The sequence below is a fragment of the Agelaius tricolor genome, unplaced genomic scaffold (assembly GCF_023055355.1).
Source record: "Agelaius tricolor isolate 1412-34295 unplaced genomic scaffold, bAgeTri1.0.p SCAF_5, whole genome shotgun sequence".
In the NCBI taxonomy this organism is placed as follows: Eukaryota; Metazoa; Chordata; class Aves; order Passeriformes; family Icteridae; genus Agelaius; species Agelaius tricolor.
In genome coordinates, this window is record NW_027269265.1 from 22,322,850 (window position 1) to 22,348,952 (window position 26,103).

General features: G+C 50.9%; 1 protein-coding gene across 3 annotated transcripts in view; it reads right to left on the reverse strand.

Moving 5' to 3' along the window:
• Positions 1-26,103, reverse strand: part of TMEM63C (transmembrane protein 63C) — a 32,288-nt gene that overhangs the window by 3,054 nt on the left and 3,131 nt on the right. For all 3 annotated transcript variants that reach the window (XM_071426744.1, XM_071426745.1, XM_071426743.1), the window contains exons 2-20: positions 10,510-10,624; positions 10,020-10,240; positions 9,586-9,665; positions 8,385-8,472; positions 6,489-6,526; positions 5,934-6,076; positions 5,576-5,627; positions 5,028-5,136; positions 4,522-4,595; positions 4,337-4,417; positions 4,080-4,200; positions 3,830-3,963; positions 3,490-3,612; positions 2,788-2,941; positions 2,137-2,243; positions 1,305-1,391; positions 712-777; positions 425-587; positions 104-209 (exon numbers count right to left, since the gene is read on the reverse strand). In XM_071426744.1, coding sequence (XP_071282845.1) covers positions 104-209; positions 425-587; positions 712-777; positions 1,305-1,391; positions 2,137-2,243; positions 2,788-2,941; positions 3,490-3,612; positions 3,830-3,963; positions 4,080-4,200; positions 4,337-4,417; positions 4,522-4,595; positions 5,028-5,136; positions 5,576-5,627; positions 5,934-6,076; positions 6,489-6,526; positions 8,385-8,472; positions 9,586-9,665; positions 10,020-10,217 — 1,924 coding nt within the window. In that variant the 5' untranslated portion in view covers positions 10,218-10,240; positions 10,510-10,624. The remainder of the gene's footprint in view (positions 1-103; positions 210-424; positions 588-711; positions 778-1,304; positions 1,392-2,136; positions 2,244-2,787; positions 2,942-3,489; positions 3,613-3,829; positions 3,964-4,079; positions 4,201-4,336; positions 4,418-4,521; positions 4,596-5,027; positions 5,137-5,575; positions 5,628-5,933; positions 6,077-6,488; positions 6,527-8,384; positions 8,473-9,585; positions 9,666-10,019; positions 10,241-10,509; positions 10,625-26,103) is intronic.

Genomic DNA, 26,103 nt, shown 5'->3' on the forward strand with positions numbered 1-26,103 from the left:
CCTCCTGTACCATGCAGGAAGCCTGCACTCCTGTGCTGCTGCTGGTGCCTGGGACAGGCTGTTCTTGGCATGGCTGGGACCATGGGCATGGGATCATACTCACCAAAGGGGACAATGATGGGGCACGTGATGCTGTAGGTCATGACAACAGAGAAGATACAGCAGGTCCAGGCGTACTCTAGTCCAAACTGGAACTGGTATGCTTGGCTCTGGGGCACAACCAACAGAGTAATTGCCACCTCTGTCACTGCAAAGCCTGCACTTGCACCTGGCCCACGGGACTGCCTCACCCCCACTAGCCCCCAAGGGGCCTGAAGAAGTCCCCATAAACATCCCCAGAGAACCACGACAGCCTGAGTTTCCAGTGCGTGCATCTCTGCTGTGCTGGGGTCACAAAGGCTCCCGGGTGACCAGAGCCACATACCCGCTTGACATGGAGCCGCTCGGGCTCGGACTTGGCGAAGCAGAGGCGAGCAGTGTAGACGAGGAGGCCTGGGATGCGCAGCAGCTCCATGGCCGTCCCAATCAGGCTGGAGGTCACTACGTAATTGACGAAGAAGGCGCCATTGTCTGGGAGGAAAACGCACCTGCCCCAGGGACAGAGAGGTGACACAGTGAGAGAATGCTCAGGCAGGAGGTGCAAGAGCTGCTGGCGGTGGACAACAGGTGCTCCCGCTTGCCTGGGAAGTTTGGGAGCTTCCTGCTACTCACTGGAACTTGACTTCAGCCTCATCCAGAAAGTGGGTGTCGAAGAGCCAGCGGAAAAACAGGTCCAGGCTGGAGAGGACAGAAGAGGAGCAGCTCAGACAGAGGGGGAGCTACAGAGTGATGTGAGACACCCAGCAGGCACGTGCTTTTTTCCCCTGTCCTGAGCAGGCAAAACACTCTGCACCCTACACTGCCAGGGCAGCCCCTTCTGCCACACGAGACCACTGTGGAGTGTGTGCTCGCCTCTTGGATGGCCGCCAGGATTACTGTAGCTGGAGCTATGCAGGACCTGACCAGGTCCTTTTAGGGTCTGCTGAACCCAAGCAGCAGCTGATCACTGCCACCAGCCCCCTTGGGTCAGCTATGGCAGCCTGGTAAACTGCTCTGCTCCACTCCTCTGCAGGGAAAGTTCCCAGATGTGACCATGTATGAGTGGCTCAGCACTGCTAAAGGAGTGTTTTCCTCCCCAGAGATTGCTGTGTTTTGGAGGGCAATGGGATCTTAGCCCTTTGGGGCTGGATTGCAGGGGTGAGGGGCCTAGGTGTGATCCTGGCAGCTCAGGAGCAGGGAGAGCAGCATGGCAGGGTGGTCTGTACCTGCTCAGACCCAGCGAGGGCAGAATGATAACCATGAACACCAGGAAGAAGAAGCACTTGTGCATGGTGATTTGATTTTCACTTGACCTGCAGAGAGGGAAGACAAGAAAAGAACATTGCACTTTTTTGGGAAAGAGCAGAAGGTGGGGTGAGGGGCTGGGCTTGGTCTCGCTTTTCACCAAGGAGTTACTCCCTGCTTCACAATGCTGTGTGCATTTGGTCTGTACATCCACTGGGGCCTTGCAAAGACTCTCCTAGGCTAGGGTGTGTCACCATGAGGAATCTGCTGTAGCCTCTCATCTCCTTCATCTTTGCCCTCTCCTACCATCCCTGCTGGTATAGACACCCAACAAGAGGCAGGTGGGGGTCTAGTGTGAATTCATAACCTGTTTTCCCCAGAAAAAAGAAGGGACGTGGTGACAAAGCTCCTGCAAAGACTTATCAGATGAGGCACAGGGCTTGTGGCTGATGGAGGGTCAAGACAAAGAGAACTCCTTGTAGGAGCTGGGCAGTTTCCCCTACTTTGGGCATCATGAACCCATACCTCTGCCTGGGATGGCCCTGCTGCTGCCAGTCCACCATCACACCATCCCTCTTACAAACTTCTTCCATCTTCAAGATCCATCTTAAAACCAACTGACTTTGTCAGTAGCCTGAAGGTGTTGAGGACTTTGGGAAGCAAATGGCTCCTTTGTGCACGGACCCAGGGGGCTCTGCTCCACTGTGGGGGTCTACCGCTCACTGCCTGCCTCCCTGCAGGCTGGGTTCCCCTTCCACTGCAGTTCCTCCCATCTGTGGCAGCCCTGGGGGACTGTGGGGGCCAGCACATTACCTTGTCCAGTGAGACTCGAAGAATGCTGAGTAGTAGACGAGGAAGGGCAGGAAGACGGAGAAGGCCCAGAGCAGCAGCGTAGGGAAAAACTGGGTGATGATGGGGTTCTGCAGGAAGAGAGAGGTCAAACACCCCCTCAGCAACCCACCACAGCACAGCCAGGCTGGAGACTGCACACAATGGTCTGTGCAGCAGGTAGGCTGGAGCATCCCCTCCCTGAGCAGGGGCATTTGTTTCAGGAAATAAGAACTTGAGACCAGCCAAGGGCACCACAGCCATGTTCTGAGCCCCAGTGCCCACCCAAAAGCTCATAGGTCAATGAGCAAGAAGGGGCTGTGCTGCTGGCAGCTCCTGACATCTCCTGAGCTCTTTCCAAATCTTTCTTTTTGAATGGACAGCAACCTGCCTGCCTCCATGGAGGCACCAGCACCAAAGCTCAGGTGCTGCCCCAGGGCTCTGCCACTGGAAACACAATGAGAAGGGGATGGATAGCAAGCACAGACATGATCTCATCAATGACTTTGTTTCCCATCAATGCCCATCCTGGTGATGGCTCATCTTAGGACAGTGTAGAGCTAGTGCCCTCCACCTGTCACAGATAAGCCTGGAAATTACAAACTTTCAGGAAAATTGGCATGGGTTAGGGACTACCTTGAGGCTCTCCACAGGATGTGTGACATTGAACATGTCCATAGTGTTGACAATGATGGCTGGCGTTGTGAGGAAGAAAAGAAGGATGAACAGGCAGATATTAAGCAGAATGAATCGCACCCACCACGATGTGCCGCGGACTGATAAATTCTCCCTGTAAGAGGAAAACACAACTTGAACATGATGAGGAGGAAGAAATGCCCTGTGTCCTGGGCCTCCCATCATAGCTTCATGAAGCTCTGTCTCCTGCTATCTGCACCAACCATCCTGGCAGACATTGTTCTGAGCTCGCCCTCTTCCCCTCCCCTCGCTGCTTTGCTGTCGTATGCAGAGCCCCCCAAACCAGAGAATAGCCACAGTGGAGGTTCATACCATCAGGAGGCTTTGGAACCAGGCCAGACAAATCAGAGTCTGGCAATCACCCCTAATCTCAGCTGGCTGGGTCCTGCCACCTTTGGAGGATCACCCCAATTGACCCTGCTGACTTCTGCTATGGCAATAGGAGGGATTTTCATCCCCCATCACCCTTGGAAAGTGTCCTACAGATACAGACACAGGTTTCCTACAGCTATATGGGCTCCCTATAGCTATGGGCATAGGCTCCTTATAGCCAGGTACACGGGCTCCTTATAGGTATGGACATGGGCTTCCCCATATCTGCTTGTTCCCCCTGCCTCCCTCCCTTCTGCCATGGGGGTTCACCAGATGATATCACTGGGTGAAGGGGCATAGCGAACACCCCAGTGGTGTGACTTGACCACGGTGGTGACAGAGGACTGCTGGGGGTGCTTGCGGCAGTGGATGTGGCTGTAGTCCTTCAAAATCCTGCAGGAAGAGGGAGCCAGGGGTCAGGTCTCACTTCTTGTGAGACGCTTCCCACAGCCTTAACAGGGCAGGTAATGCCGCAGACGGCAGAGGCATAGAAGAGATCAACAACTGCCTGGCTTTGGTGGGAAAAGCTGGCAAGGTGCCCCAGCTCCCCGGCAGTGGTGGCCAACAGGCTAAAGGACATCCCCATGGCCTGTGCATGAGGGGCACTCACACAGCTGTCATCCGCTCGTCCTGGAAGGTGACGAAGGCCATATCAAGCCGCTTGAGTGTGATGCGGTTGCGCTCCGCATTGAACTCATCTGTGAGCTTCTCCTCCAGCTCCCCGTAATACTGCTCAGCATCCACCTGTGGGAGCAGCCAGGGCTGTGCTGTGCACGGGGCTGGGGAAGGGACAAGCTGCCATGCTCTGCCTTGCCCGTGGTGCACGTGTGCTGCCTGCAGCCCTGCCTGCAGCCTCCTACCTCATCAAAGCCACAGAAGCGGCAGCAGAAGATGCGGGCGCAGGGGTGAGTTTTGATCATGATCTTCCCCTCCTTCTGTGCCTTGGTGGTGAAATAAAGCCGCCCCTTCATTGCTTTGCGCCTGCCAGGAAGCCAATAGCAAAGGTCATGTGGGGAGCACCAGACAGACAAACATAAACCCAGACTGGGTGCCTTGGTGTGGCGGGCAGGAGCAGCACACACTCCCAGAGAGGCAACACGGACGTGCATGCACTCACCTCTCTGCATCCAGCTTCATCAGCTTGCGCACGTCAAAGCAGAACTGGACATTGGTGACGGTGCAGCTGGGATAAGCCTCGCTGCAAGCACAAGGACATGGTGGCACCAGCAGCCAGGGGACAGGGACACTCCCTGCCACCTGCCTGCCACTCACCCAGCAAGGCTGTGGCACATGGCTACTCACTGGAAATGCTTGATGATAAGTGAAGGGTCTGTGATCTCCTTGGGGATGTGGGTAACCATCAATGTCCGGGCAACCTTGGGGAAGAGAAGAGGCAAAGAGATCTGCAGGATGGATCTGCAGGATGGAGCTGCAGGATATAATGCTGCCATCCTGTCCACCCAGCAGCGAGCTGGGCCATCAGCTGCCACCCCAGAGGCAAGTCAGCACAGATCTCCTCAATGCCCAGTCCCAAACCCTGAAGGCACAGCTAGATAATGCCATACCCCAGACAGATGGATACAGCAGAACTTCAGTCTCAAGATACAAGACAAGAGAGAGAGATTTGCCTCCAGGCTGTCACTTTATCCAGAAGCTGGTGAAAATCAGCCACACTTTTCCCTGCCAGCCCAGTTTCATGCTGTTCCTAAAAACCTCTGTACCTACTGGGACCAGCATTTGTGCAAAGCAAGAAGTTGGCCATTAGCAGCACTGAACAAGGCAGGGTTGGAGGAGGGGTGGTTTCTCACCTTCTCATTCTCTCTGTATTCCAGGTGGACAGAGTGGTGAGCCATACAAAGGATGGTGAAGATAAAATAGATTAGGGCGAAGATGCTGTGCAGCCACAGAAGACGGTCTCTGGAAGAGAGGAAGTGGGGATCAATGAGCACTGTGGTGAGCATGTGGCACAAGGACCAGCCTGGCACAGCATCTCACTCATGTCCCCCTCTTCCACCCAGCAGGACCTCCCAGTGCCAGCTGTCAGACACTCACCCCAGTAACTTGAGGGGCAGCACCCAGGCTGCTGACTGAGATCCTACAGAAATGCAGCTACACAACATCCCCAAGAGCACTTCTGCCAGCAGTGGGGTGCAAGAGCAGTGCCACTGGCTTGGCTGCCCTAACTGTGCTCATGTAGTACAGAGAGACAGGAGAGCCAGTGTGAGTGGTGTGTGGCTCACATGGACCTGTCCCTGTCCCCAGCACTGGGCTGTGATGAGTTCTGTGCCTAGGTGCTCCCAGCAGTGCCCACCACAGCAGCAGCACACACAGCCCCCCTGCCTGCGGGAGCACCTACTGAGTTGGGATGTTGGCGATGGTTGTCCGGCCAAAGTGGGTAGGATTGTGTCCTGCAGAGGAAGAGGAGAAGCAGAAGGTTAAGAGAACCCAGTGCAGTGTGCATGTCCATTTGCAGTTATTGGCTGTGGTCTTTGGTCCCTTCTTTTCCATCTCTCAGATCCCCAAGTCCCCACTGCCCTGAATTTCCCAGCCTCTTATGCTCCTCTGTCACCCAGCTGAGGGTGAGCTCCTGCTCACATGCAGGCTTCTGAGAGAGGGGCTTTTTTGCCTTCTTTCCCAGAGGCACAATGCTTGCCAAAAGGCTTGGAAGCTTGCATGGCACTCCTGAGTCATCCTGTGACTAGGGAAGCACCTACCCAGGAGGTCCCCAGAGAAGTTGACAGGCAGGATGACAGCCACAGAGAGCACGCAAACCAGCATCAGCAGGACCAGGAGGTGCCGCTGGAAGGAGAGGTAGGTGGTGGCATCGATCCCACACTTGCTCTGAATCTCCTCATCCCTGGAGAGAGACAGGTGGGGGTCAGTGATGGTGGTTCCTCCCCACCACCTCCTGTCATGGGGACACTGGCTTGCTCCAGCTTCCCACAGCCCACACCAACTCATGACACCCTGACAGGGGCACAAAGGATTTGAGCACAGAGGGACCCAAGAAGCCCTCCAACTGCATCTCATTACAGGATTGGTTCCTATCAGGAGAGGTTGAAGCCCTTTTCTTTGGGATAGGATCTAGGGGCCAGGAGGAAATGCAGAGGTGAGCTCTCTGCTCTCTCTTCAGAGAGGATGTTTTAAGAGGGCTCTCCTCTGCCACTGCTCCCCGCAGCTCCTGGTGATGGGCCACCACCTGTGGACACCAGTTCCCCATGGGTGGGCAGCGGTGGGGCAAGACCATAATGCCAAGCACACACACTTACTTCATCTGGTAGATAGAAAGGAGCCAGGAACAGAATCCCTAGAAGGAAAAAGAGTCAGGATGAGACAAGGACAACCACCCCCAGCTCCCTAGTGAGGGACCAAGTCACAACATATGCTGGGGAAACATGCAGAGGTGGTGCAGTGCCTGTGGCCCTGAGCAAATGGAGGCAGTGCCCAAGACAGCTCAGCAATGCTCAACCCAATGGCAAAGGCAGCTGCCTCAGGAGAAGCAAGGAAAACACACTCCAAAGAGCTGATGGGAAGCTGAGCACAACCTCTCTTCCAGCCCTGATAGACCATGTAACCTTCCTGAAAGTAGTGATAAGATAATTTCTGTGAGTGGGAACAAGGAGTCTGCTGGGGCAGGGGTATAAAGGGACAGGGAAGTCTCTCTACAAACATTAACCATCCTGATGGATGTCAGGTGCATATTTTTGGCTGCAGGAGGATTTGCAGAAGAAGCTGAAGTCAAGCATTAACCCACTGTTTCAGGGGTGACTTGCTGGACTTCAGCTTCCTCTGAATATTAAGGAGTATCACTGCAACAGGCTCCTGCTTCCAGAGCTCCCTCCTCTTCCCCTCCCATGACAGTCCTTAACATTCAATGCATGTTTTTTACCACTAGCAAGTGCTGAGGGGGCACTGCTGTAGAGTGCTATATGACAACCTAAGTTCTTGTGCCCTAACTAGCTTATTCCCTGTCACTGTGTACACACATGGGTTTTCAGACATTCCCCGGTGAAGGAGGATTGGGTTAGAAAACACCTAAGCAGACCTGACATCCACAAGTCTGTAGGCCCTGACAGGATGCATGTGTGACTGCTGAGAGAGCTGGTGGACACCACAGCAAGGCAGCTCATGATCATCTTTGAAAGGTCCTGGTGATCAGGAAAGCTGCCTGAGGACTGGAAGAAAGCACCAAGCACTGTAACAGATTGCCCAGAGAGGTTGTGGAGTCTCCTTCACTGGAGATACTCAAGATACAATCCTGTGCCATGTGCTCTAGGATGACTCTGCTTGAACAAGGAGGTTGGACCAAATGACCCATGTTGGTTCCTTTCAACTCTGCCCATTCTGCGATTCCGGACTTTTATGCTCTCTACAAAATTCTCCTCAAAACTGCTCTTCTCCCCTCTTAGTGTATTCTACATCTAACCTGGCAGAGTTGAGATTTTCGTCATTTGTGAACAGTTTGACTTTTTAAAGGATGACTTCTTACTTCTAATAATCTCCTTTAATCTGCTCTTTAGTGTGCTGGCTTTCCCTGTAGTCTTTCTCACTTATTTTTTGATGAGCAATACACATTTGCCCAGAGCACCTGGTACAGAGCCTTTAAAGAGGCCTCCTGCCACCTTGCAAGGATTTTGCGTCTTTTGCTTCTTTCCTACCTAGGTTTTTTAATAAGTCATGACATTTTATCATAGTTGTACCAGTGACTGATTTTCAAGCTTTTGCTGCCAAAAAAGAAAGAGAGAGCAAAACATGTCAGTCTGTGTTTGTTTCCAGGAAAGCCTGATGTGCTCGAGAGAGGCAGATTTTACTTTAAAGCCCCACCATGCTGGCAGAGGAGGAAATATGGTGTGGGGGACTTGATCCTGAGGGGTGGGAAAGATCCTTGCAGCCATGCAGCTGGGCTCTGGCCATGCATCATACTGGATCCACACAGCTGCAAGGAGAGCCATGCAGCTGTGAGATGCTGGCCAACAGGAGCATCCCCTCCAAACTGCCATTCAAAATAGATGCCTCAAAGAATCCAGGACAAAAAACCCTCAAGCTTCCAGGAAATTTAATTTCTCACACTTAACTTCTGACCAGGGTTTCTGATGAAGAACAGGACAGGCTGGGCCGGGACAAGCCCAGCTCAGGTTCCCACAGCCACAGCCACTGGCACTCACCACATCCTTGTTGTCAGCATCCAGAGGGCTGCTCTCTGATGGGGACTTCTCCTTCTCACTCTGCTCTCCATAGAAAAGCGATGTCAGGCTTTGCAGTGAGGGGAGGAGCGGAGGGGTGAGGCAGAAGAGAAGCAGCAAACACGAGAGGATAAGCACCCTTGGAGAAGTCTCTCCTAGGACAGCAGTCCAAGAAATCCCTCCCCCTCTCCCTGCATCCCACACTGGGGCTGGTACAGTGATTACTTCTGGGATTGGGATGAAGGGGTTCTGTCTTGCTGCCTTCACACCGACAAGTCTCCCCAGCTTCTTTGTGGCCTGATCCATGATGGGCTCATGGAGATGGAGCCGTAGCTCCATTACAAGGGACTGTTGAACCAGATTATTTTCTATTCCACTGTTTTCAGATGTCTCAAATGGTTTTACAGTAAAAAGGAATCTAATCAGAGCTTGCATTTTAAATCTTGATTGCCCTTTGATCTCACTGGTGAAGGGAAAACATCTCATATTCATTGCCAGACTCAGCTCCAGATTCAGAGGCAAAGAGGAACTGGAGGGGAGAAGGCAGAAGAAGGACTTTAACAGATCTTACTCTTGTGGGCTGCCCAGCCTTGCAAAGACCCCTCCTGTTACACCAGCCTATTCAAGGAAAGATGCTTTGCTGCCCAAAGTGAGCTGTGCTCTGGCAGGCAAGCTGTTGTAGGTGGTACAGCCCACCTGGAAATACGGTCTGGGCTGTACTTTTACTAGAAAACTGCTTATTTTTGTGGAATTCTGCACCTAGCCCAAACGATGGGCCAGGCAATTTGCTGTGGTGACATGAGGAACAGTGTTATTGCTGTGTGTCTCCCTCTGCCCCCTCCACCAGCCAGTCCCGTTCATCCCAAGAGAGTGGCAGAAGAGGCAGCAGCACAGTCTCCACTGAAAATCAGCTCTTTGTCCTTCCCAGAACAGTGCCCCCAATGGCACCAAGAACATTGTCACCAAATGCTAGAGGGAATGAAAGCTGGCCCAGGCTTTCCCTCTTCCTGTAGCAGATGGTGGCTGTGTCTCCATGGGAAATGGAGGCACCAGGCCATTCCCAGTAGGGAGGAGGGACAGGAACACCTGCTGATCTCTGTGTCATGCCACAGTGCTGGCCTTCCTTCCAGCCCTCTTGAAGAGAATGGAGCCATCACCTGCAGCAGCTCTGCATCCTCCTCACCTGTCATTGTCCATCAGCAGTGCCAGGCGCCCGTAGTCCCAAGCTGCTTTCCGAAGACATGAGAAGATCAGAAGGAGAAGCTGGAAGAAGAAAGGGAAGTGTTTTGCTGCAAGGTCTCACCCCATGGGATCTCCTCATATCTCCTTTGTGCTTTCCACTCATGAGCCCAAGCTCGTGCAAAACTCTTACCCCAAACTGCTCCTGCTCTGTGACCTCACCACTGCTGCCCAAGTGTCCTTTGCTGCCCACCATGATGTGGGCAAAGCCCTTGGACCCCTGTACTCACCTGTTCCCCCCTCAGCCAGGTGCACCAGTGCACTCATCCCTGTTCCCCCTCAGCCAGGTGCACCACTGCGCAGGCTGACTTGTGTGTGGCTGTCAGTGCCTCCAGGGGCTGCAGAGCCCATAGAAATGCCCCCCTGCTGGCCCCTCACCAGCCAGAGGATGAAGTTGATGGCGAGCACGGTGGGCACGCCTCCGAAGGGCAGCCCCTCCAGGACGGTGCTGTGGGAGCGGGCGCTGAAGCACTGCTCCTCCGTGCTGTTCACCGGCGCCTCCAGGAAGATGAGCATGTCCAGCGAGGTGAGGCCGGCACCATCCGGTGCTGGCTCCATGGAGTACGTGCTCTCCATCGACACCGCTGTGACGTCCCACCCTGCAACACAGAGGCATGAGTGTGGATGGAGAAGCCTTTGTTTGAAAAGGGGCCGTGGCTCTTCCAGGTCCCTTCCATCAAGGTCTTAAGAGCTCACTAAGGGTAGAGAGGGGAGAGGACTGGCTGGTGATCTCAGAGCTTTCCCAGTCTCTCTCAGGGACAGGCTGTTGGACACAAGGCAGAGGGTGTTGCTGAAGAAATCTCACAGCTACTTCCTGCCCTTTCCCCACCCCATTAAACCCCATGCTATTTGGTTGTCTCTGTCATACCTGAGATAGGTCTCTCACCACCTCTGCTCTTCAGTTCTGGAAGCTGGGTTGAGTCATGGCCACCCTGGTATTGTCAGCAGGCAGGAATAAGAAGCTGAAACATTTGTTTGAATTTCTGAAAAAAACCAGCAATGATAATATTGACAACTGGGCTGCTGGGGCTGCACTTGCTTCTTTCCCCACAGCCAGGTATCTATTTCCTATGGAATATCCCTAAGCCTGCTGTCCTGCTCCAGCACCATCATCTGTGTGACTCAGGAGTTAGAGGACTTCCCTTTCATCTTTCCATCTAAGCAGAACTGCTCCTCCCAAGATATCTTGATCTCTTCTGAAGAGTTAGCTTCTCAAAACCCTGAGTGTCAGGCTTCCCACCACCTTCCCCAGGAGCTGATACCATAGGTTACAGTCCTCACTGGCAGGAGACACTTAAAGGCCACTAATGGCCAACACTGTGGCTTTTTTCCAAAACCTTTCCAACCACCATGCTTTCGGTAGGAGAGGATCCTCTTCAAACCTGCCTAGAACCCCTGAGAAGGAGCACCCTGCAGCAGCCAGCATGGCAGTCTGTTACTCATAGGGATGCCACAGGACAGTACCAAATGGCTGCTGCACCCACCATTCAAACATCAGGAGAGGGAATCAGCACAGCAAACACCAACAAACGTGGGGTGGGGACAAGGGGGCCAGAGTCTCATGTCCTCACGTGCCTGTCCTCCCTCTGTGCTTTGGAGTCACCTTCAACACCTTTATCCAGCTGCTTCTCATGCCTGAAGAGCTGCATGGCCTTCAGAGAAGAACAGCTGTCTGTGGAAGACGATCCAGACGTTGGAGGCCTTGAGCAGCCAAATATTTCCTGGCCTGGGCCCTGAGCAAGGGCTTTTATCAATGACCTCCAAGGGGGCCCTTCCAACCACAATTATTCTACATCCCTATTCTCAGGAACTTGTGCACCTGACAAGAACATTTTCAGGCCTGCCTGAAGTTCATAAGGAGCTATATAAGTGCCTTGCCTTGCAGATATGATGGGCACAATATATTGAAGTCATTATATTGTGACCAGTGCAAAGGCTGTGTGAGAACTCAAGAGTGGTTTACAACATGTAATCCTGGGAGCTTGCATTCAAGCCACTGAGCATCCGTTCCTCTCCTTCCTTTTCATCTATATTCCAACTACAACGGAGACCTTGCTACAGTCCCTGCAGTCACCTAGCACCAGGTAATCCCTGCTGGAGGCTGCTCAAAGCCCACATGAACAGGGTGGAGGAAGAGAAACAGGACCCATGGTTTGATTAAACAGTGGAGGAGAATGCAAACAAAGACAGATGGGACCTCCAGGGATGTGGAGACACAAAGTGTTTATGGCAGTTTTTGCCACCAAGACCAAACAAGATCAAATCTTCTTCAACACCAAAGGAAGCCTAATTGAGAGGTCCTTGGGGAGCACAGAGACAGCACACAGAAAATTACTTGGCTTAGAAAGGGGGTATTCCTAAGCTCTACACAGATTTGCTCTTGCTGGGAAACATTTACTTGTGCTGTGTCAGTGTGATAGATGGGGGCTACAGTAGCATGTGATTTTATATGCATGGCTGTGGTCTCAGCCTCTCTCTCTTACACCTTGCAGTTTGCTGCTTGAGGAATCATGCCCTAAAGTTCACAAGAAGGAGATTAGTCCTGTCCTAAAGTTCATGAGGAGCCCATGAGGAACCCTCAACCCTCAGCTGACCAGAGTGGGCAGGACAGGAGTGCTGGTGCAGGAGCTGACATATGTTACATGCCTGAGACACTGACTCTCTTTAACCTCCTCATCCAGGGAAAGAAAAAACTGAGGATGAGGGAGGTTTTAAAACACAAGAGTTGACCAAAAAAAAGAAAAAAGAAAAAAAAAAAAGGTGACCTGCAATTTTCTTCATTTCTGAAGCATAAATTCCATCCCAAAGCCCAAAGAAAAATCTCCACTGGAAGCCTAACAGTGGCTGGGATGATTGGAGCAAGGCTATGAGCCCAGAAGAGCTTAAGTCTCACCCCACTACAATATTAGGCTGGCATCTGACTACCTGCATAGATGTCTTGAAGGGGTGTCAGAAGCTGCTGAGTTACAGGCACCAAGTTCCCCAGGACATACAGACATGTTTCAGTCCCTTTTCCTGTGCATATGTCACCTGAGCCAAAGGGCATTCCAGTACACTTGGGGCTGATACTTCCACCCCACAGGTAGGAGGATGGATGGATGGATGGATGGATGGATGGATGGATGGATGGATGGATGGGTGGGTGGGTGGATGGATGGATGGATGGATGGATGGATGGATGGATGGATGGATGGATGGACAGGCTGGCAAAGCCTCTCTGCAGTGCCCTCAGTCACAGCCTGTCTCTCAGCCATGGCTGGGAGTCCTGTACTTCAAGGGCCAGTGTGGTCCCATCAGGGTAATGACCCCTGACACGGGACCTCTACAAGAGACCTATAAGAAGTGAGGGAGCTACTCTGGCAAGCAGCAGCTGTTTGCCCTCGCTTGCCTGCCTCCTGCTTGTCACCTGGGCCACCAGGACCTCTAGCCACGGTCTGCTCTTTGCTATGGCAATGCTCTCAATCTGTTCCTCACCATGTGCATGTCTCTCTCTCTCTCCCCTCCTCCTGTAAGCAGCAGAGCCATTGCCATCTGGCATTTTCAGCTGCTAAATAATTCACTGCCTTTTTGTTAACAAGGAGGGTGTGTCTCTGACCGAGGAGCTGTTAGACCATCAGCAAACAAACAAGGAGACCCTTAGCAACTTCAGAGTCCTTTCTCTGTCACCACCACTCCACTACACGGGAAGAAGATCCTGCAGCTTGTTTCTAGGCACCAGCTTCACGCTTGTAGGAGGAACATCCTGTCAGGGCTGGTAGGGTGAGGGGGATTTTCACAGGGATCTGTACAAGTTGTGTTTCTCTATCAAGTCCTCATTGCTATCCCTTTCTTTCCCGTATCAGATATTTTGCTCCTGGTGGCCAAAAGCAATGGGCTCCTCCTGGAGATGGTGTTAGTATCTCCTGCTCCCAGCTCTTCTGCCCAGAAAGCTCCCAAATGCAAGCCTTCACCCTTCCAGCCCAACCAGCTCATTTATCTCCACACAGCACTCCCCAAACAATGCCAGACTGCACAGACAAATTTCAGGAGCAGAAGATACTTGAAGACCAAATCCAGCTCTGTCCCCTCTCTCTTAAGCACCCCCAAGTCCAAAGGAGTTCAAAGGAGCCATCATGTCATGCTCAGGCTATAAGCACAGATTTTGCAGTGTATCACAGCTCCTCTGAACCTGATCTCAAGCCACTCTCCTGACACCTTTTGCTGCTCCTTTCATTACCAGATAGCCACAGAAACTCTCCTCTAAATACCCAAATCATACTTTTCTGATCATTTGTTCCAGCTAGTCTCACCGTTTATGGTGCTGCTCTCAGAAAAGCTTATGCAAATTATATAGCTGCAATGTTACCATTAAAATAACTATTGGGGGCAACCAGCTAAAAGTAAATAATGTATATATTCTAGGAACAGCATGCAGCAGAAACAGTGAGAGGAGATTTCTGCTCACATACACCAAGAACAGCTTAAACTCAGACTTATAGAACATGTTCAAACTCCCTCTGGTTGGCGAGGTAAGTTTTTTGGTATACAGAATGAGAAATCACAGGGACACTGCAGGTCATTAAAGTAATTGTTGAAATGCCTAAGCTCAATTTTCACATCAAAAAAATGAGAAAATTCAGCATTTTGAAATATTCACTTTCCAATAGTATCTGAAGGATTCAACAAAATCCACAGCATCACCAAACCAGTTCCTGTTCCCTGCTACGCCACTGCCATTGTGCTTTTCCCAGTCTTTACAGGCCAAAGGAACAAATACTGTTGTGAATAACAGAGCTGGATAGGTGTCAGCTCCAGAAGGTGTCAGGACAGCTTCCCATTAGCTGTGTATGAGGCAGGGCCTCTAGATGCCAACCACAGACAGATGTCCTTCAGAGCAGCCACAGTCCTGGAGAAGTGACAGCAATGGACTAATCAAGAAACACAGGGGTGTACAGGATTGCAGGTGGGAAAATGAAGCAATAAGATAAAGGCAGAAATTTTGATATATGGTCTGTCCATTATAGGTCCTACTTAGAGAGAAGATACTAAAACAGGGTCAGAAAAAGTCAGAAAACATGTAGAGCAATTCCTTCTTCTCTTTGTGGCCTGTGAATGCATGAGATTTGCCATTGAAACTGATTTGCTGGATAATTTCTATGAAGCATTTTCAGTGCGTGTAAGCTTTGCCTTGAATATTCAGTGCCCCCTTTGTTTTGTTGATACATCAGCATATGTTTCTTCTCTCCGGTTGGGTGGGCACTAATCCAGAGAATCACATTTCCAATTAAAAATAAGGCATGTCTTTTATGTGAATGCAATTTTTCATAATTTGTCTTCCCTTGAAGCATCCTGCCAGCAAACTCATTTGCTGGGGGATTCACGGACAGCTGGAGTAGCAAAACATCAAAACAGTCTTGGGAGCATTGAGATGACTAAGCTGGGTTTCCCAGCATGCCTACGCTCATCCAGCCTCAGCATCCTCCTCTGGAACAGGTGGGATTACTGACTCTGGCTGGCCAGAGGGCAGCCAGGGCATGAGGCTGTTGGTGGAGTGTTTATGTGTGTGGCCACACAGAAAAGCCAGGCTGAGGACCCGGACCTAGAAAACAAACATCTGTGCTACCTGACTGCCTCTACATCCTTCTTCCACTACAAGTAGATTGTGGCTGGGCTGTGGAAGGGAAAATCAAGGACTGCTGAAACAGGGAGATCAGGTTCATGCCCTGGTGTGCACAGGACCAGGCAGGCAGGAAACCTCCAGCATCCCACTCTGCAGGACTGCAGTGACCGACCTTGCAGGACTGCAGTGACAGGGAGGGCAGGAAACCTGAGCCACTGCCACTTACTCAGCATGGCTAACCAAGTACCTCAGGACTTCAGGGAAAAGGCTCATCAACAGCCTGCACTGAGCTCAGCACACACCCCAGCAGTTTTGGCATCACAGGGCATGGTGACTCTCCATTACTGTAGCTTGGGAGAACAGGCACACCATAGGTCACATGTGTCCCCGAGGGGTATGAGCACAGAGGGCATGAGACCAGAGACACAGCCCTCCAAAACCCCACAGAGGCCCAAGGCATTCCTCCCTAGCTCTCCTTTCAACCTTCCCTCTTAAGATTAATGGCCTCAAGATCCAAAAAGCAAAGAGAGGATCTGGCTGCTCATGGTCTGTGAGGTGAACACCTGTGGGGCAGCAGCATCCCTGGGCAGGGCTCATTGACACTGGTGTGAATGCTGTGCTCACACCCTGTCAGGATACAAGACAGACAACCTCCAGCAGAAGACCCCATCCTATCACCAGCAGGCCATGAACATACACCAGCCTGCTCTATTAGCCAGTTGCAAATCAGATGCATCTTTCAAACAAGAAGGACCATACAAGGCTTGTGGGCTATGGAGACTGGGGTTAGTAAGGTTTGGAGGCAAAGAACCATTCTGCAGCAACAGATGACCCTTAAGAGGTAAAAAAGCACCTGCTCATATATTAATTTTGTCATTGCCAATGGAGTTACGATCACTCAGAGAGGTCATGAGGACTCCTGTTTCATTGTTCCTACTCCATCTCACACACATACCCACCACTCAATGAGAAAATGAATGTGAGTGCATGACTGCTTAAGAAAAACCTGCTTAAAAATGGTACACATAAACTTCACCTTCACTATCAGTAAGCTCTGGCACTGCTCTCTCACTGAGGAGTGCAAAGCCAGGCTAGGCTCACTGCCAGCCAGGCCAGGAAAGCTGGGGAAAGAGCCAACCCATGAGCCCACCCAGGCCCTGGGGGTGCAAACCCCACAGTGAGGTCCTTCCCCTCAGTGGTGAGCCTGCCTTTGGCACTGCTGCTCCTACCCCCAGTGCTTCACCATTCCCAATCTGCCCTGCCAACCCTGTTCATCTAAATAACATAATGCACTAGGAGTCTGAGACTGGCCCCATTTTGGGGAGCTAAGCAAGTTTTTCTGCACTAAGGATTGGCAGGTTGCCACTACCTTCTGGAAACCCTGTGCAGGGTCATGCTGCCCCAGGGACTCACCTGAAACCAACACATACCCCTCCCCTGCTATGCGTCCCTGTGGCGGCTGCCTCATCATCCACAGCTCCCTGGCCTCCCCTTCCTCCCCAGCACCACCACGCAGGGCGGGTTTTTGGCACTTAGACAGACCAAGTTCCATGAAGTTTTTGAATGAGAAAGCATCCCTGTCCCCTTGGGACTCTGCAGGACAATGGCTGCAGCCTTCCAAACACCCACCTGCATAAACCCCTCCTCCTGCAGGTGTGCTGAGGACCGAGCAGACCAATGCTGACTTACTGCAGTGCTCCTTGGCAGAATAAAGCCAAACCCCAGGCAACCATGAGCAAACTGTGCTTACAGGGAGATCTACAGCCAGGGAGATTTGTTTAGGCCAGTGTGTGGGAGATGCTGTGCAGGGAGCAGCGCTTCTCCAGCCTCCTCCACACATGTGCAAGCCAGCGGCTGCTGGAGCCAGCACACTGAGACTGGGAAGGAAGAATCGGAGCGGAATTTATTTATTCCACCCCCAGCCATTTTTGCCACATTTGACTAAGCTGCCAGTGCAGGTTGGCTCTAACCCATATTTGGTTTGCATTTCACTCTCCTGCTGTGCACACAGCCCCTCACACCACATTTTGTGTGTGCAATGCACCAAGCAAACATGAGCCAATGGGGCTGCAAGCTCCCCAGAAAATCATGCACCCTTTGTCCTCTGATAAAACTTAAATCAGCACTCCTCAGCACAAGGATTACCTGGACCAGGACCAACCAAGCAGAGAGCAGGGTGCTAATGGTAGGTGATGGCTGGGAGCAGAGAGATAGGAAAGAGGCCTTATAACAAAGATGGGAACAGGCTTTTTAATAGACCTTGTAGCGACATAGTTTTAAACTAAAAGAGGGTAGATGCAGACTAGATATAAGAAAGAAATTTTCAAAGTTGAGGATGGTGAAACACTGGTAAAAGTTGGCCACATAGGTGGCAGATGCCCCATCCCTGTAAACATTCAAGGTCAGGTTGGACAGGGCTGTGGGCAACCTCTTCAAGTTGAAGATGTCCATGCTCATTGCAGGGGCATTGGACTAGAAGATATTTAAAGATCCCTTTCAACCCAAACTTTTGTATGATACTATGACAAAGTCAGAGTTGACTTCAGGGAATGGAGACCCAGGTAGCTCACATGTGGGAAACGGGAAGGGTACCATCCCAGGGTTCCCAGTTAATCTACACACATGAACATACATCCATTCAGAAAAACAGTATTTCAGGAAAACAGTAAAGAGATTGGTGTCATCAGATCCCTGCTCCAAGCTGGGCTGCTGCATGCTGTTCAGAGTCCCCAGAGCAACCCCTGCACTTGCAATTAATTAATGATGATACATGCAGATGAGAACAACTCCCAGCCCCAGCTGCCTGTGACTGAGGGACATGGCAGCAGCCAGACCTAGAGAAGGGCATGAACTTTCCTGCAAAGGGTATCTCTGGGTTCCTTACTCAAGACCACAGCATGTGCCCCCATGCACAGCCCATTTTGCAGAGGCAGCTCCCATTTTGCACTGAAGACCAAGGAAGATACCTTTCAGCAAGGCAGCAACTGTGGTGGGATGTCAGGCATTACAGGCAGATTGCTTCTTCTGCCACCCAGGTTACAGTGCTCACACAGGATTTTAAGGTCTTTGTGAAGGAAAAGTGCAGCCTTTACTGGGAAAAACACTCCCTTGTGGAAACCTGTACAGAAACCAGGAGTAGCTGTGCCTTGGTCAGGGCCCAGACTGAAGCTGTCACCATGAGTCACAGGCATCTTTCACAATGCCACAAGGTGCCAGGTGCACTTTGGTTCCTGGAGATGGGGAACAAGACAGGATGGAAATAGGGAAAAGGCAGCTCTTTCTTCCCCAAGTCCCTTCCGCTGTTTGGGGAGCAGGGAGCTTTGGGAGGCTCATCTGATGCCTTTGATAAAGCCCCCTGCTGCAGATACTGTTAGCCATGGAAGCAGCCAGCTCAGCTGGAGCCATCACCTGAGGGAACTCCAGCTGAGGGCAGAGGGAAGGAGACTGGCAAGGAGAGGAGTTGGATTGTGCATGAAAGGGATGCAGACTGGGAAGCTCAACATCACACTGCTTGGGCCAGGCAGTTCTGGTGGCTTTGCACCCCAGTGTCCAGCCTGGCCAGGACAGCATGACACACCTGGGGATGGCAGGGACCTCACTGCTGAGTTGGTGGAGAAAGCAGGCACGTTTCAAGCCCTTGTGCAGCTGCTCTCAGCTGCTGAGCTCCAGCCAGCCCTCCTCACAGCTGATGCCCATCAGCCTGCTGTGCAGTGTGGAGTGAGCACACATGGTGTGCTACCAAGGGCCTGGCACTCATGCTGGGCACAGCTCTGCTCCATTCCAGCCTGCTGCTGCCTGACAGGGAGCACCCTCCCACCAAGGCCCCTCACCGCACAGCTTCCTAGGGGCCAATGGGCAGTCCTAGGGTTATCCTCATCCCCTTCTCCTAGATCCAGATGTGCACCTTCCTCCACACTGCTCTGCAGGATGCCCTGGTGCCTGGCTGCCCCCAGCCTCTCCACCTTCACCCCTCCCCATCTTCAAGCAGTCACATCATCCTCCTTAGCTGACTCTGCTGCAGAAGCAAAGAAACACTCCTGCCCTGCCAAGCTCCCCTCTCTGCAAGTACAGGAGCTTCTTCCTGAGAGCAGTGTATTATAACACTACACACACACACACACACACACAAAATATGATTTTAGAGCATCTAAAATCTAGAGCAGAGCTAGAACATTTCTATTGGCTTTGCTTGGTGCCAAGAGCAGAGTAAGGTTTGGACTGTAGCAGGAGCCCATAAGCGTAACCACTGGCCTTGCACATGCCTAAGCATAATCTTGGCCTTGACAAGGCTTTCCTCCCACCTCTGCCCAGCTTCCTAACAGATTTGGGTGCCACCGTGTGACTGGGATGAATCACACTGCCCTGTGAGCATGGGAGCTGGCAGGAGTGGGTTGCACAAGTGGGGATAGCCCCAGCAGCTGCTGTGCCAGTCACATCCAGCCACGCTCATTGCATCCAGCTGTGCCAGAGGGATTAGCACTCAGCACACTGGTCTGAGTCAATAGTGCATCAAAGGGAAGGGAAAGCTTTTGATGGTGTACACCATGCAGGGCAATGCTGGGGAAGTGGAGGGAGCAGGTAGTCACTCTCCTCTGGTGGCTGGGGCACTCATGCAGTTGTCTCTGCAGCCCACAAAGCTTTTGGGGGAGATGAGAGGAAAGCAGCTGCTGCAGCCAGGAAGGAAGGCAGCTCTCCCAGGCACATGTGGCTCTGCAAAGCATGACCGTTTCAAACTCCTTCCAGTGTGGCAGGTGCTCTTGTATGGTGATTTGTCCCCATAACTTGCATTTTCCCGAGGAATTCCCCTTGCCCACAACACCTAAGCACAGTTACAATCATGTACCTGCTGCAGGGCACAGCAGAGCCAAGCAGAGCAGAGCAGGCAGCCCATCACACCCACCATGATGCTGTCATCTCCTCTATGGAAAGGATCTGGGGAGTCAAATGGCCCTGGAGCACCAGAGGTAAGAAGGAAATCATAGGACTTTTGGGACAAGAACTGGGGTTCATGATGCCCTCCCCAATTCACACCTATCACAGGCAGGTGGCCCAGCACAGGGGATGAATGTGCCACAGATGCTCAGCAAACAGACTCTGTAGTGCCAGTGCTGCAGGCTGGCACCTCCTGCACCCACTGTGCTGCTGTCTTGCCCTGTTCTGCCCATACCCACTGGCCAGCAGCTGCCCACACCAGCGCAAGGCGTGCTGGGAGTGACAGATGTGATGGAGAAAAACACAAGAAATGGGTTTTTTTCCCCTTCAGGCAGAGAAGGAAGTGTCACATCTGGACATGTACAGCAGCCAGGCTGGGTAAGGGACAAGGCACTGGGAGAAGAGAAGCCGTAGGCTGGGAGGCACAGCATCGCCCAGAGGATGAGACAGATGGCAGATCTGGCAGCGGGGTGCACACAGAGCGACCTGCAAGCGTTTTCTGCTGCAAGAGCACACAACACAACACTGCGTAGGGGCTGCCAGCCCAGCCTGGCAGGTTGGCTGGGGGGGCTGCATCCAAAAGGCACCATCAGAGATGCTTCATGGGCAATTCAGCCTTGGAAAAAGGCTGTCTACGATCAGGGAAGGCAGAGACATTGTCCCTGAGTTCACAAGCCTACCTTCCCTGCACACAGGGCCACACAGGCAGCTCAAGGAAGGGCTGGCACCCCCTGTGCTGATTTGTCCACTCTGCCAGCAGTACAGGGTCCTCAGGCAGCCACCCCCTGCCCTCCACAGAAACACTGCTCACATGGACCAGAAAAGACTGGCAAATTAAACATGAGGCACTGCAGAAGATGGCTGCAAAACAAACCTCCCCAAGTTCATGCCTCATTGTCCTTCCAGGGTGGTTTGGGTACAGCAGAGCCAGCACTAGGAATACAGCTGGATGAAGAGATTTGGGGACCCAGTGTTAGCAGGATGGTATCTTTCTCTCTGATGCCCCCACCCTGCAGGGATTAGTGTCCCAGCAAGAGCCACTGCAAGCCTCTCCACAGCCCAGCAGCCCTTGAGGCCCTGTCACAACTAGGAAACAGACAGGCTCTGTGTCCATTTTGGAAGAGATGTTTGGGGATGCAGCATTGAAATGGAGTTGTTTGTGGAATGGCTGGGTATCCTGGCCCAGTCCCAGACAAGGCTCCTGCTTTATGCCTGGCTTTGTATATGCTGTTCTCCCTTCCTGCATCCCCACCCAGCATATCCCAACTTGCCACCATGTACTGTGGCTCTGCACTGAGCACCCTGAGAACCTGATCCCACATTCAGCCTTTGCAGTACTAACAAGTAGTTAGTACTTGATACCTCCTCATCCACTATATGACTGACATAAGGGGCACTTTGGTGCTCACAGTGCTTCATAGCTGCTGTCCCTGCTCTGGGAAGCATCTCCCCACCTGGAAACACCTCCAGCCAGTTTGGGAAAATGCAAAGTGTGAATGCATGAGGCCTCAGCACAGCTGCCACCTCCCTGGAGCAACCAGCACTTCCAGTAAAGCATGAACACATCCTGCAGTGAAATACCCCTCTGCTCCACTACTGCCAGCAGCACACCTGCACTCACTAGAGACAGAAATCTGTACAACCACAGATGCTATGGAGGTTCTGGCTCATCCCAGCATCCTTGTGCCAACCACAGCTCTGGGAGGGTGAGCAGAGCTCTGAACAGGCAGCCCAGAGTGGTGGGCACCAACATTTAAGTGAAGCTGAATCCCACACTGTTGCTCTTTCCCTGAGAATACACTGATACCTGCAGGACACATTGGTCTCCAAACCCTGCCCAGCTGCTTTCCATGCTTCTCCTGGCAGCACAGCTCTGCCACAGGGCACATGAATGTCATGCTGGAGGGTGGGGACCAAGAAGTAACAAAAGCCAGGTGTGAGGAGCCACAGAAGAACACTGGAAAGGCTCCTCCTAATGCTCACCATGTCACAGAGGGATCCAGTGCTAAATGAGCTGCAGGACCAGACTGAACCCGAGAGCTCCAACAGCGCTGCTGCTGTGCCGAGCACCAGGCTGGCCACACACAGGACATGGCCACAAAACCCACTCCCCAGCTTAGCTCTGTTCAATCAGGGGGGAGATAGCTGCTGGAACAAACACTCTCCCTGCCTTCTGCCTCTCAGACAAGGTGAGTGAGCTCTGAGGCACAGAGAGCTCTCCTCAGGGTGTTCAGGGAGCACACCAGCCTGCAGCACCGAGAACAGCGCTGGAGCCAAGGGTCAGCAGGGTCCCATCAAATGGCTGTGCAGCTCTTCTCCTGCCCCAGGGGGTGGAGAGGACACAGCACTGGCACAGAGGACTCCCACAGGCAGCTGGGGAGGTGGATGGATACCAAGCATTGCTCCCAGCTTGGACTTTTAAGGCTACACATGTGCAGAAATTTATGCTGCCTCCAGGATATTTTCCACAAAACAAAACCAAAACAAACAAAAACAAAAACAAAAACAAAAACAAAAACAAACTTCCTATTAAAAGCAAATAAACAAAACTACACATACACACACACAAAAACCCCAAACAAAACCAAACAAAAACACGCCCAAAAAGCAAAAAAAACAAGGTCCAAAGAAATGTGGAGTGACATCTCTTCTCTGCTGAAAAAAACTGCAACATGCCTTTTAGGAGGGCTGGAAATTCACCTTCCCATAATGGAGGGACTGAAACCCCTCAAGTTTAACTCTGTTCAGGGACTGTCCAAATAAACAGCTGGTCCTTCAGACTTAGCTGCCAGGATGAAGGAATCCTGAAACCTGGAGCAGACACAGAGCTATAGTCATCCAAGTGTACGTATGTACCTAAGACAAGACCTAGGACATGGTCATGGTTTCTCTCAGTTACTAAAGTTTTCCACAGCTAGCTTTTTCCAGCCCAATGTGTAGGGTATCAGAGGACTGTATTTGCAAAGCCATCCATCCTCTGACTCCTGAAATGACTGAACAAAATATGAAAGTCTCTAAAATGCATAATTCTAAGGAGGTTACACAGCCACTACCACAATTATTATTAATATTCCCTTTGTTTGTTTTTAAAGAAGGAAGAAATTGATGAAATTTTAGGAAGAAAACATAAGTAATTAAAAACTTGGATAAAAGAATATTAAACTTGATGAAAATCTCCCAACAGAAAAATCAAGTGAAACTGCTTGATGAGAAGATTAGCAGCAGTAATATGAAAGGAAAAAGCAATAAAGAAGACTTGGAACCAGAACAAATAAAAGAATTATGGCTCTTGGAAACACACATTTGACTGAAAAGTAATCAGATTTTGTCTGAACTAAAAACTTTTTAAATTAAAAAGACAGCCAATTTAAAACTGGAAGTTCTTAAAACCTACATGATAAGACCTCAGATCCCTCTCATCAGTGAAAAGTAAGTCACTAGAAATTCATGCAGCATGTCCTTGCTGCCAGATCTGCTCAGTGGCTGAGAACCTGGAGCTAAAGCCTGATGAACTGCAAAAGTGGCTCTGACAGCCACAACCTTTCTTGAAAGTAGAGGGGAAAAAACGTTTCTATTAACTTAGTACACGGATTTGTTTAGTAAAAGTTCTGAAAAATTACTGCAGGTTAATGCAGGAAAGCCTGGTTCCCTTTCAAAGCCTAATGAAGATGAACTGTGAGAGGATAATCGCTACTAGTACTGAATTCTTAAATGTCAAAAATAATCAGATTATATCACTGGCTATATTTTGTATCTCCTATAATAAAATTTTGTTTCTATGACACAGTATTATAATAATACAATATAGTATAGCAGTATAGTATTGTTAAATTCATTACAGATATAAAAAAATGTCTTTATAAACTTATTCTCTTTTCTTTTGTGGACTCATACATTTTAAGCAGTTTTATTTAACCAAATAGAAACCACCTTTTAAATGCTCACATTCTATTTTCAATTGGACTGCATTTTCCATCGAAGTACAGCTGGACCAAATTTATAATAGATATTTAAGTGATATCTAGTAAGAAATGCATCACTCACCATTTTGTAATGCAAGAAATATAGACATTAAGTATTTAAAAAACCATATGTTAGCTATAAACCCACCCACTTAAGCACAGTGCAGCCTCCTGCTCAGCCCTAAGCATCACATCATGCTCATCAGTGAGAATCAACTTGTCCTTAGGAAAAGAGCAGAAGTGTACAAACACAGCAAGATTAAAAACAGGTACTTGGGTCGTGGCTTTCTGATCATTAACTTAGTCTTGACTTTAATTCATCCGTCCTCTTCAGCAGCAGGTCAAGAGCCAAACAAGGCACAGACCAAGTCTGCTCTGAAGTCTATAAAGTTTGGTGCATTTTTCTGTCCTCTTTGCCATTACACTTCCACATAGTTCTGCCCTCCCTGAGAAAATCAGCCCAGAAACACAATGAACAGTGCATGTCCTCAGCCTGGAGTCTGCAAGCCCTGGCAGTCTCCTAGTCTTGTAGAAACCTCCAGAATGCTGCCTGCAGACAAAGGGAAGCTAGGCAAACTTCAGCTTCTGGTCATATCTCTAATGCTGCCTTGGGGATTATCCCATGGTGACTGAATTTGTCAGAAGACAGAACAAATAAGCTCAGAAGCACTGAGGATGAAGGGAGGGCATATAGTCCTGCCTTCCTTCTCAAAGTACTGTGAGCTAGAAGAGGTTCCTCAGAGCCGTGTCCAGGCAGGTTTTGAGTATCTCAAAGTATGAATATTCTGCTCCAAACCACAGCCATGCCAAGAAGACCATCCCTACCTGCTGTTGGAACCAGATCCTCCAGCCAGGTGTGTCCCAGGCCCCATGTTACTAGAGGCTGTCCCAGTGCTGGCTGGGATCCTAGCTGCACAGGTGCCTGTGGTCCCTGGCCAGCCACTTTTCATGGCTCAGGAGTCACCCCCCAGCTTGCCAGCCCTCACACAATCTCAGCACCTCAGCCTGTGCCACTTCCCTGGTGTGTCATCTTAGTGTGGACACCTTGCTGCATGGGTAAGAGCATTCCTCTGACAGGATCACCTTGGCTTGGCTAATGCAGAGGCCCCAGAGCTTGGCCCAGGATACCACAGGCTCACTTTGGGCAACAGCTGGGAGCCACTCCCCAGCTACATTTCCAAAACTGTTCTTTGCCCTAACTCCTGCACCCCCAGCTTCTCTGAATTTTGGTCTCCCCTTGCCCATCCAATACAGCACATTAAGGGGCTCATAGTCTCATTCTCCATCACCTCCTTCCCCAGCTGTCTCCTACCAGCATTTTCCAGTGAAGCAGGGCCAGAGCACTTTCCTATCTCTGTTAGAGGAACTCAAAATTACATGATGACATATTTTTCCACCTCTCACAAGCTGCCTTTTTGCACTTGGGGGTGCAGTGGAGCTTGTCTTTGTTCAGATCCTGCCTTCTTCTCTGTTCACCCACAAATCTGTGGATGACAAGACACAAGACTGGTGCTGGGGAGGGGGGATCAGGTCACCCAAAGTTTTCACACACCTCCCACTGAACAGGAGCACTGAATTTCCCTGCTCCAGTACTCCATTTTAAATACATCTTTATTTAAGATCAAACTATGACTGCAAGGAGCCCTTCCTTGGTCAAAATGGTAACCCCAGCTTCTCATGGGGATTCTGCTTGGAACTAAACAACTGATTCCAGTGTTGGAATGTTTCCATACAATGGTGTTCATGCTCCTCAGAGACTGGACAACATTATGTTAGGTGAGGGTGACATAGGGACAAGGGCAGCAGGCTGGGAGAGGTAAATCTGTGCCCCTCACCAAGCTACTCTGCAGAGAGACCCAGGAGGACTTGCCCTTTCTCACCCATTAACCAGCAACAATAGTGCCCCGAGTGATGGAAAGGGTGTGCACAGCTCTCTGTCTGTCCCATTGTTGCAGTAATAGCCTGAGCA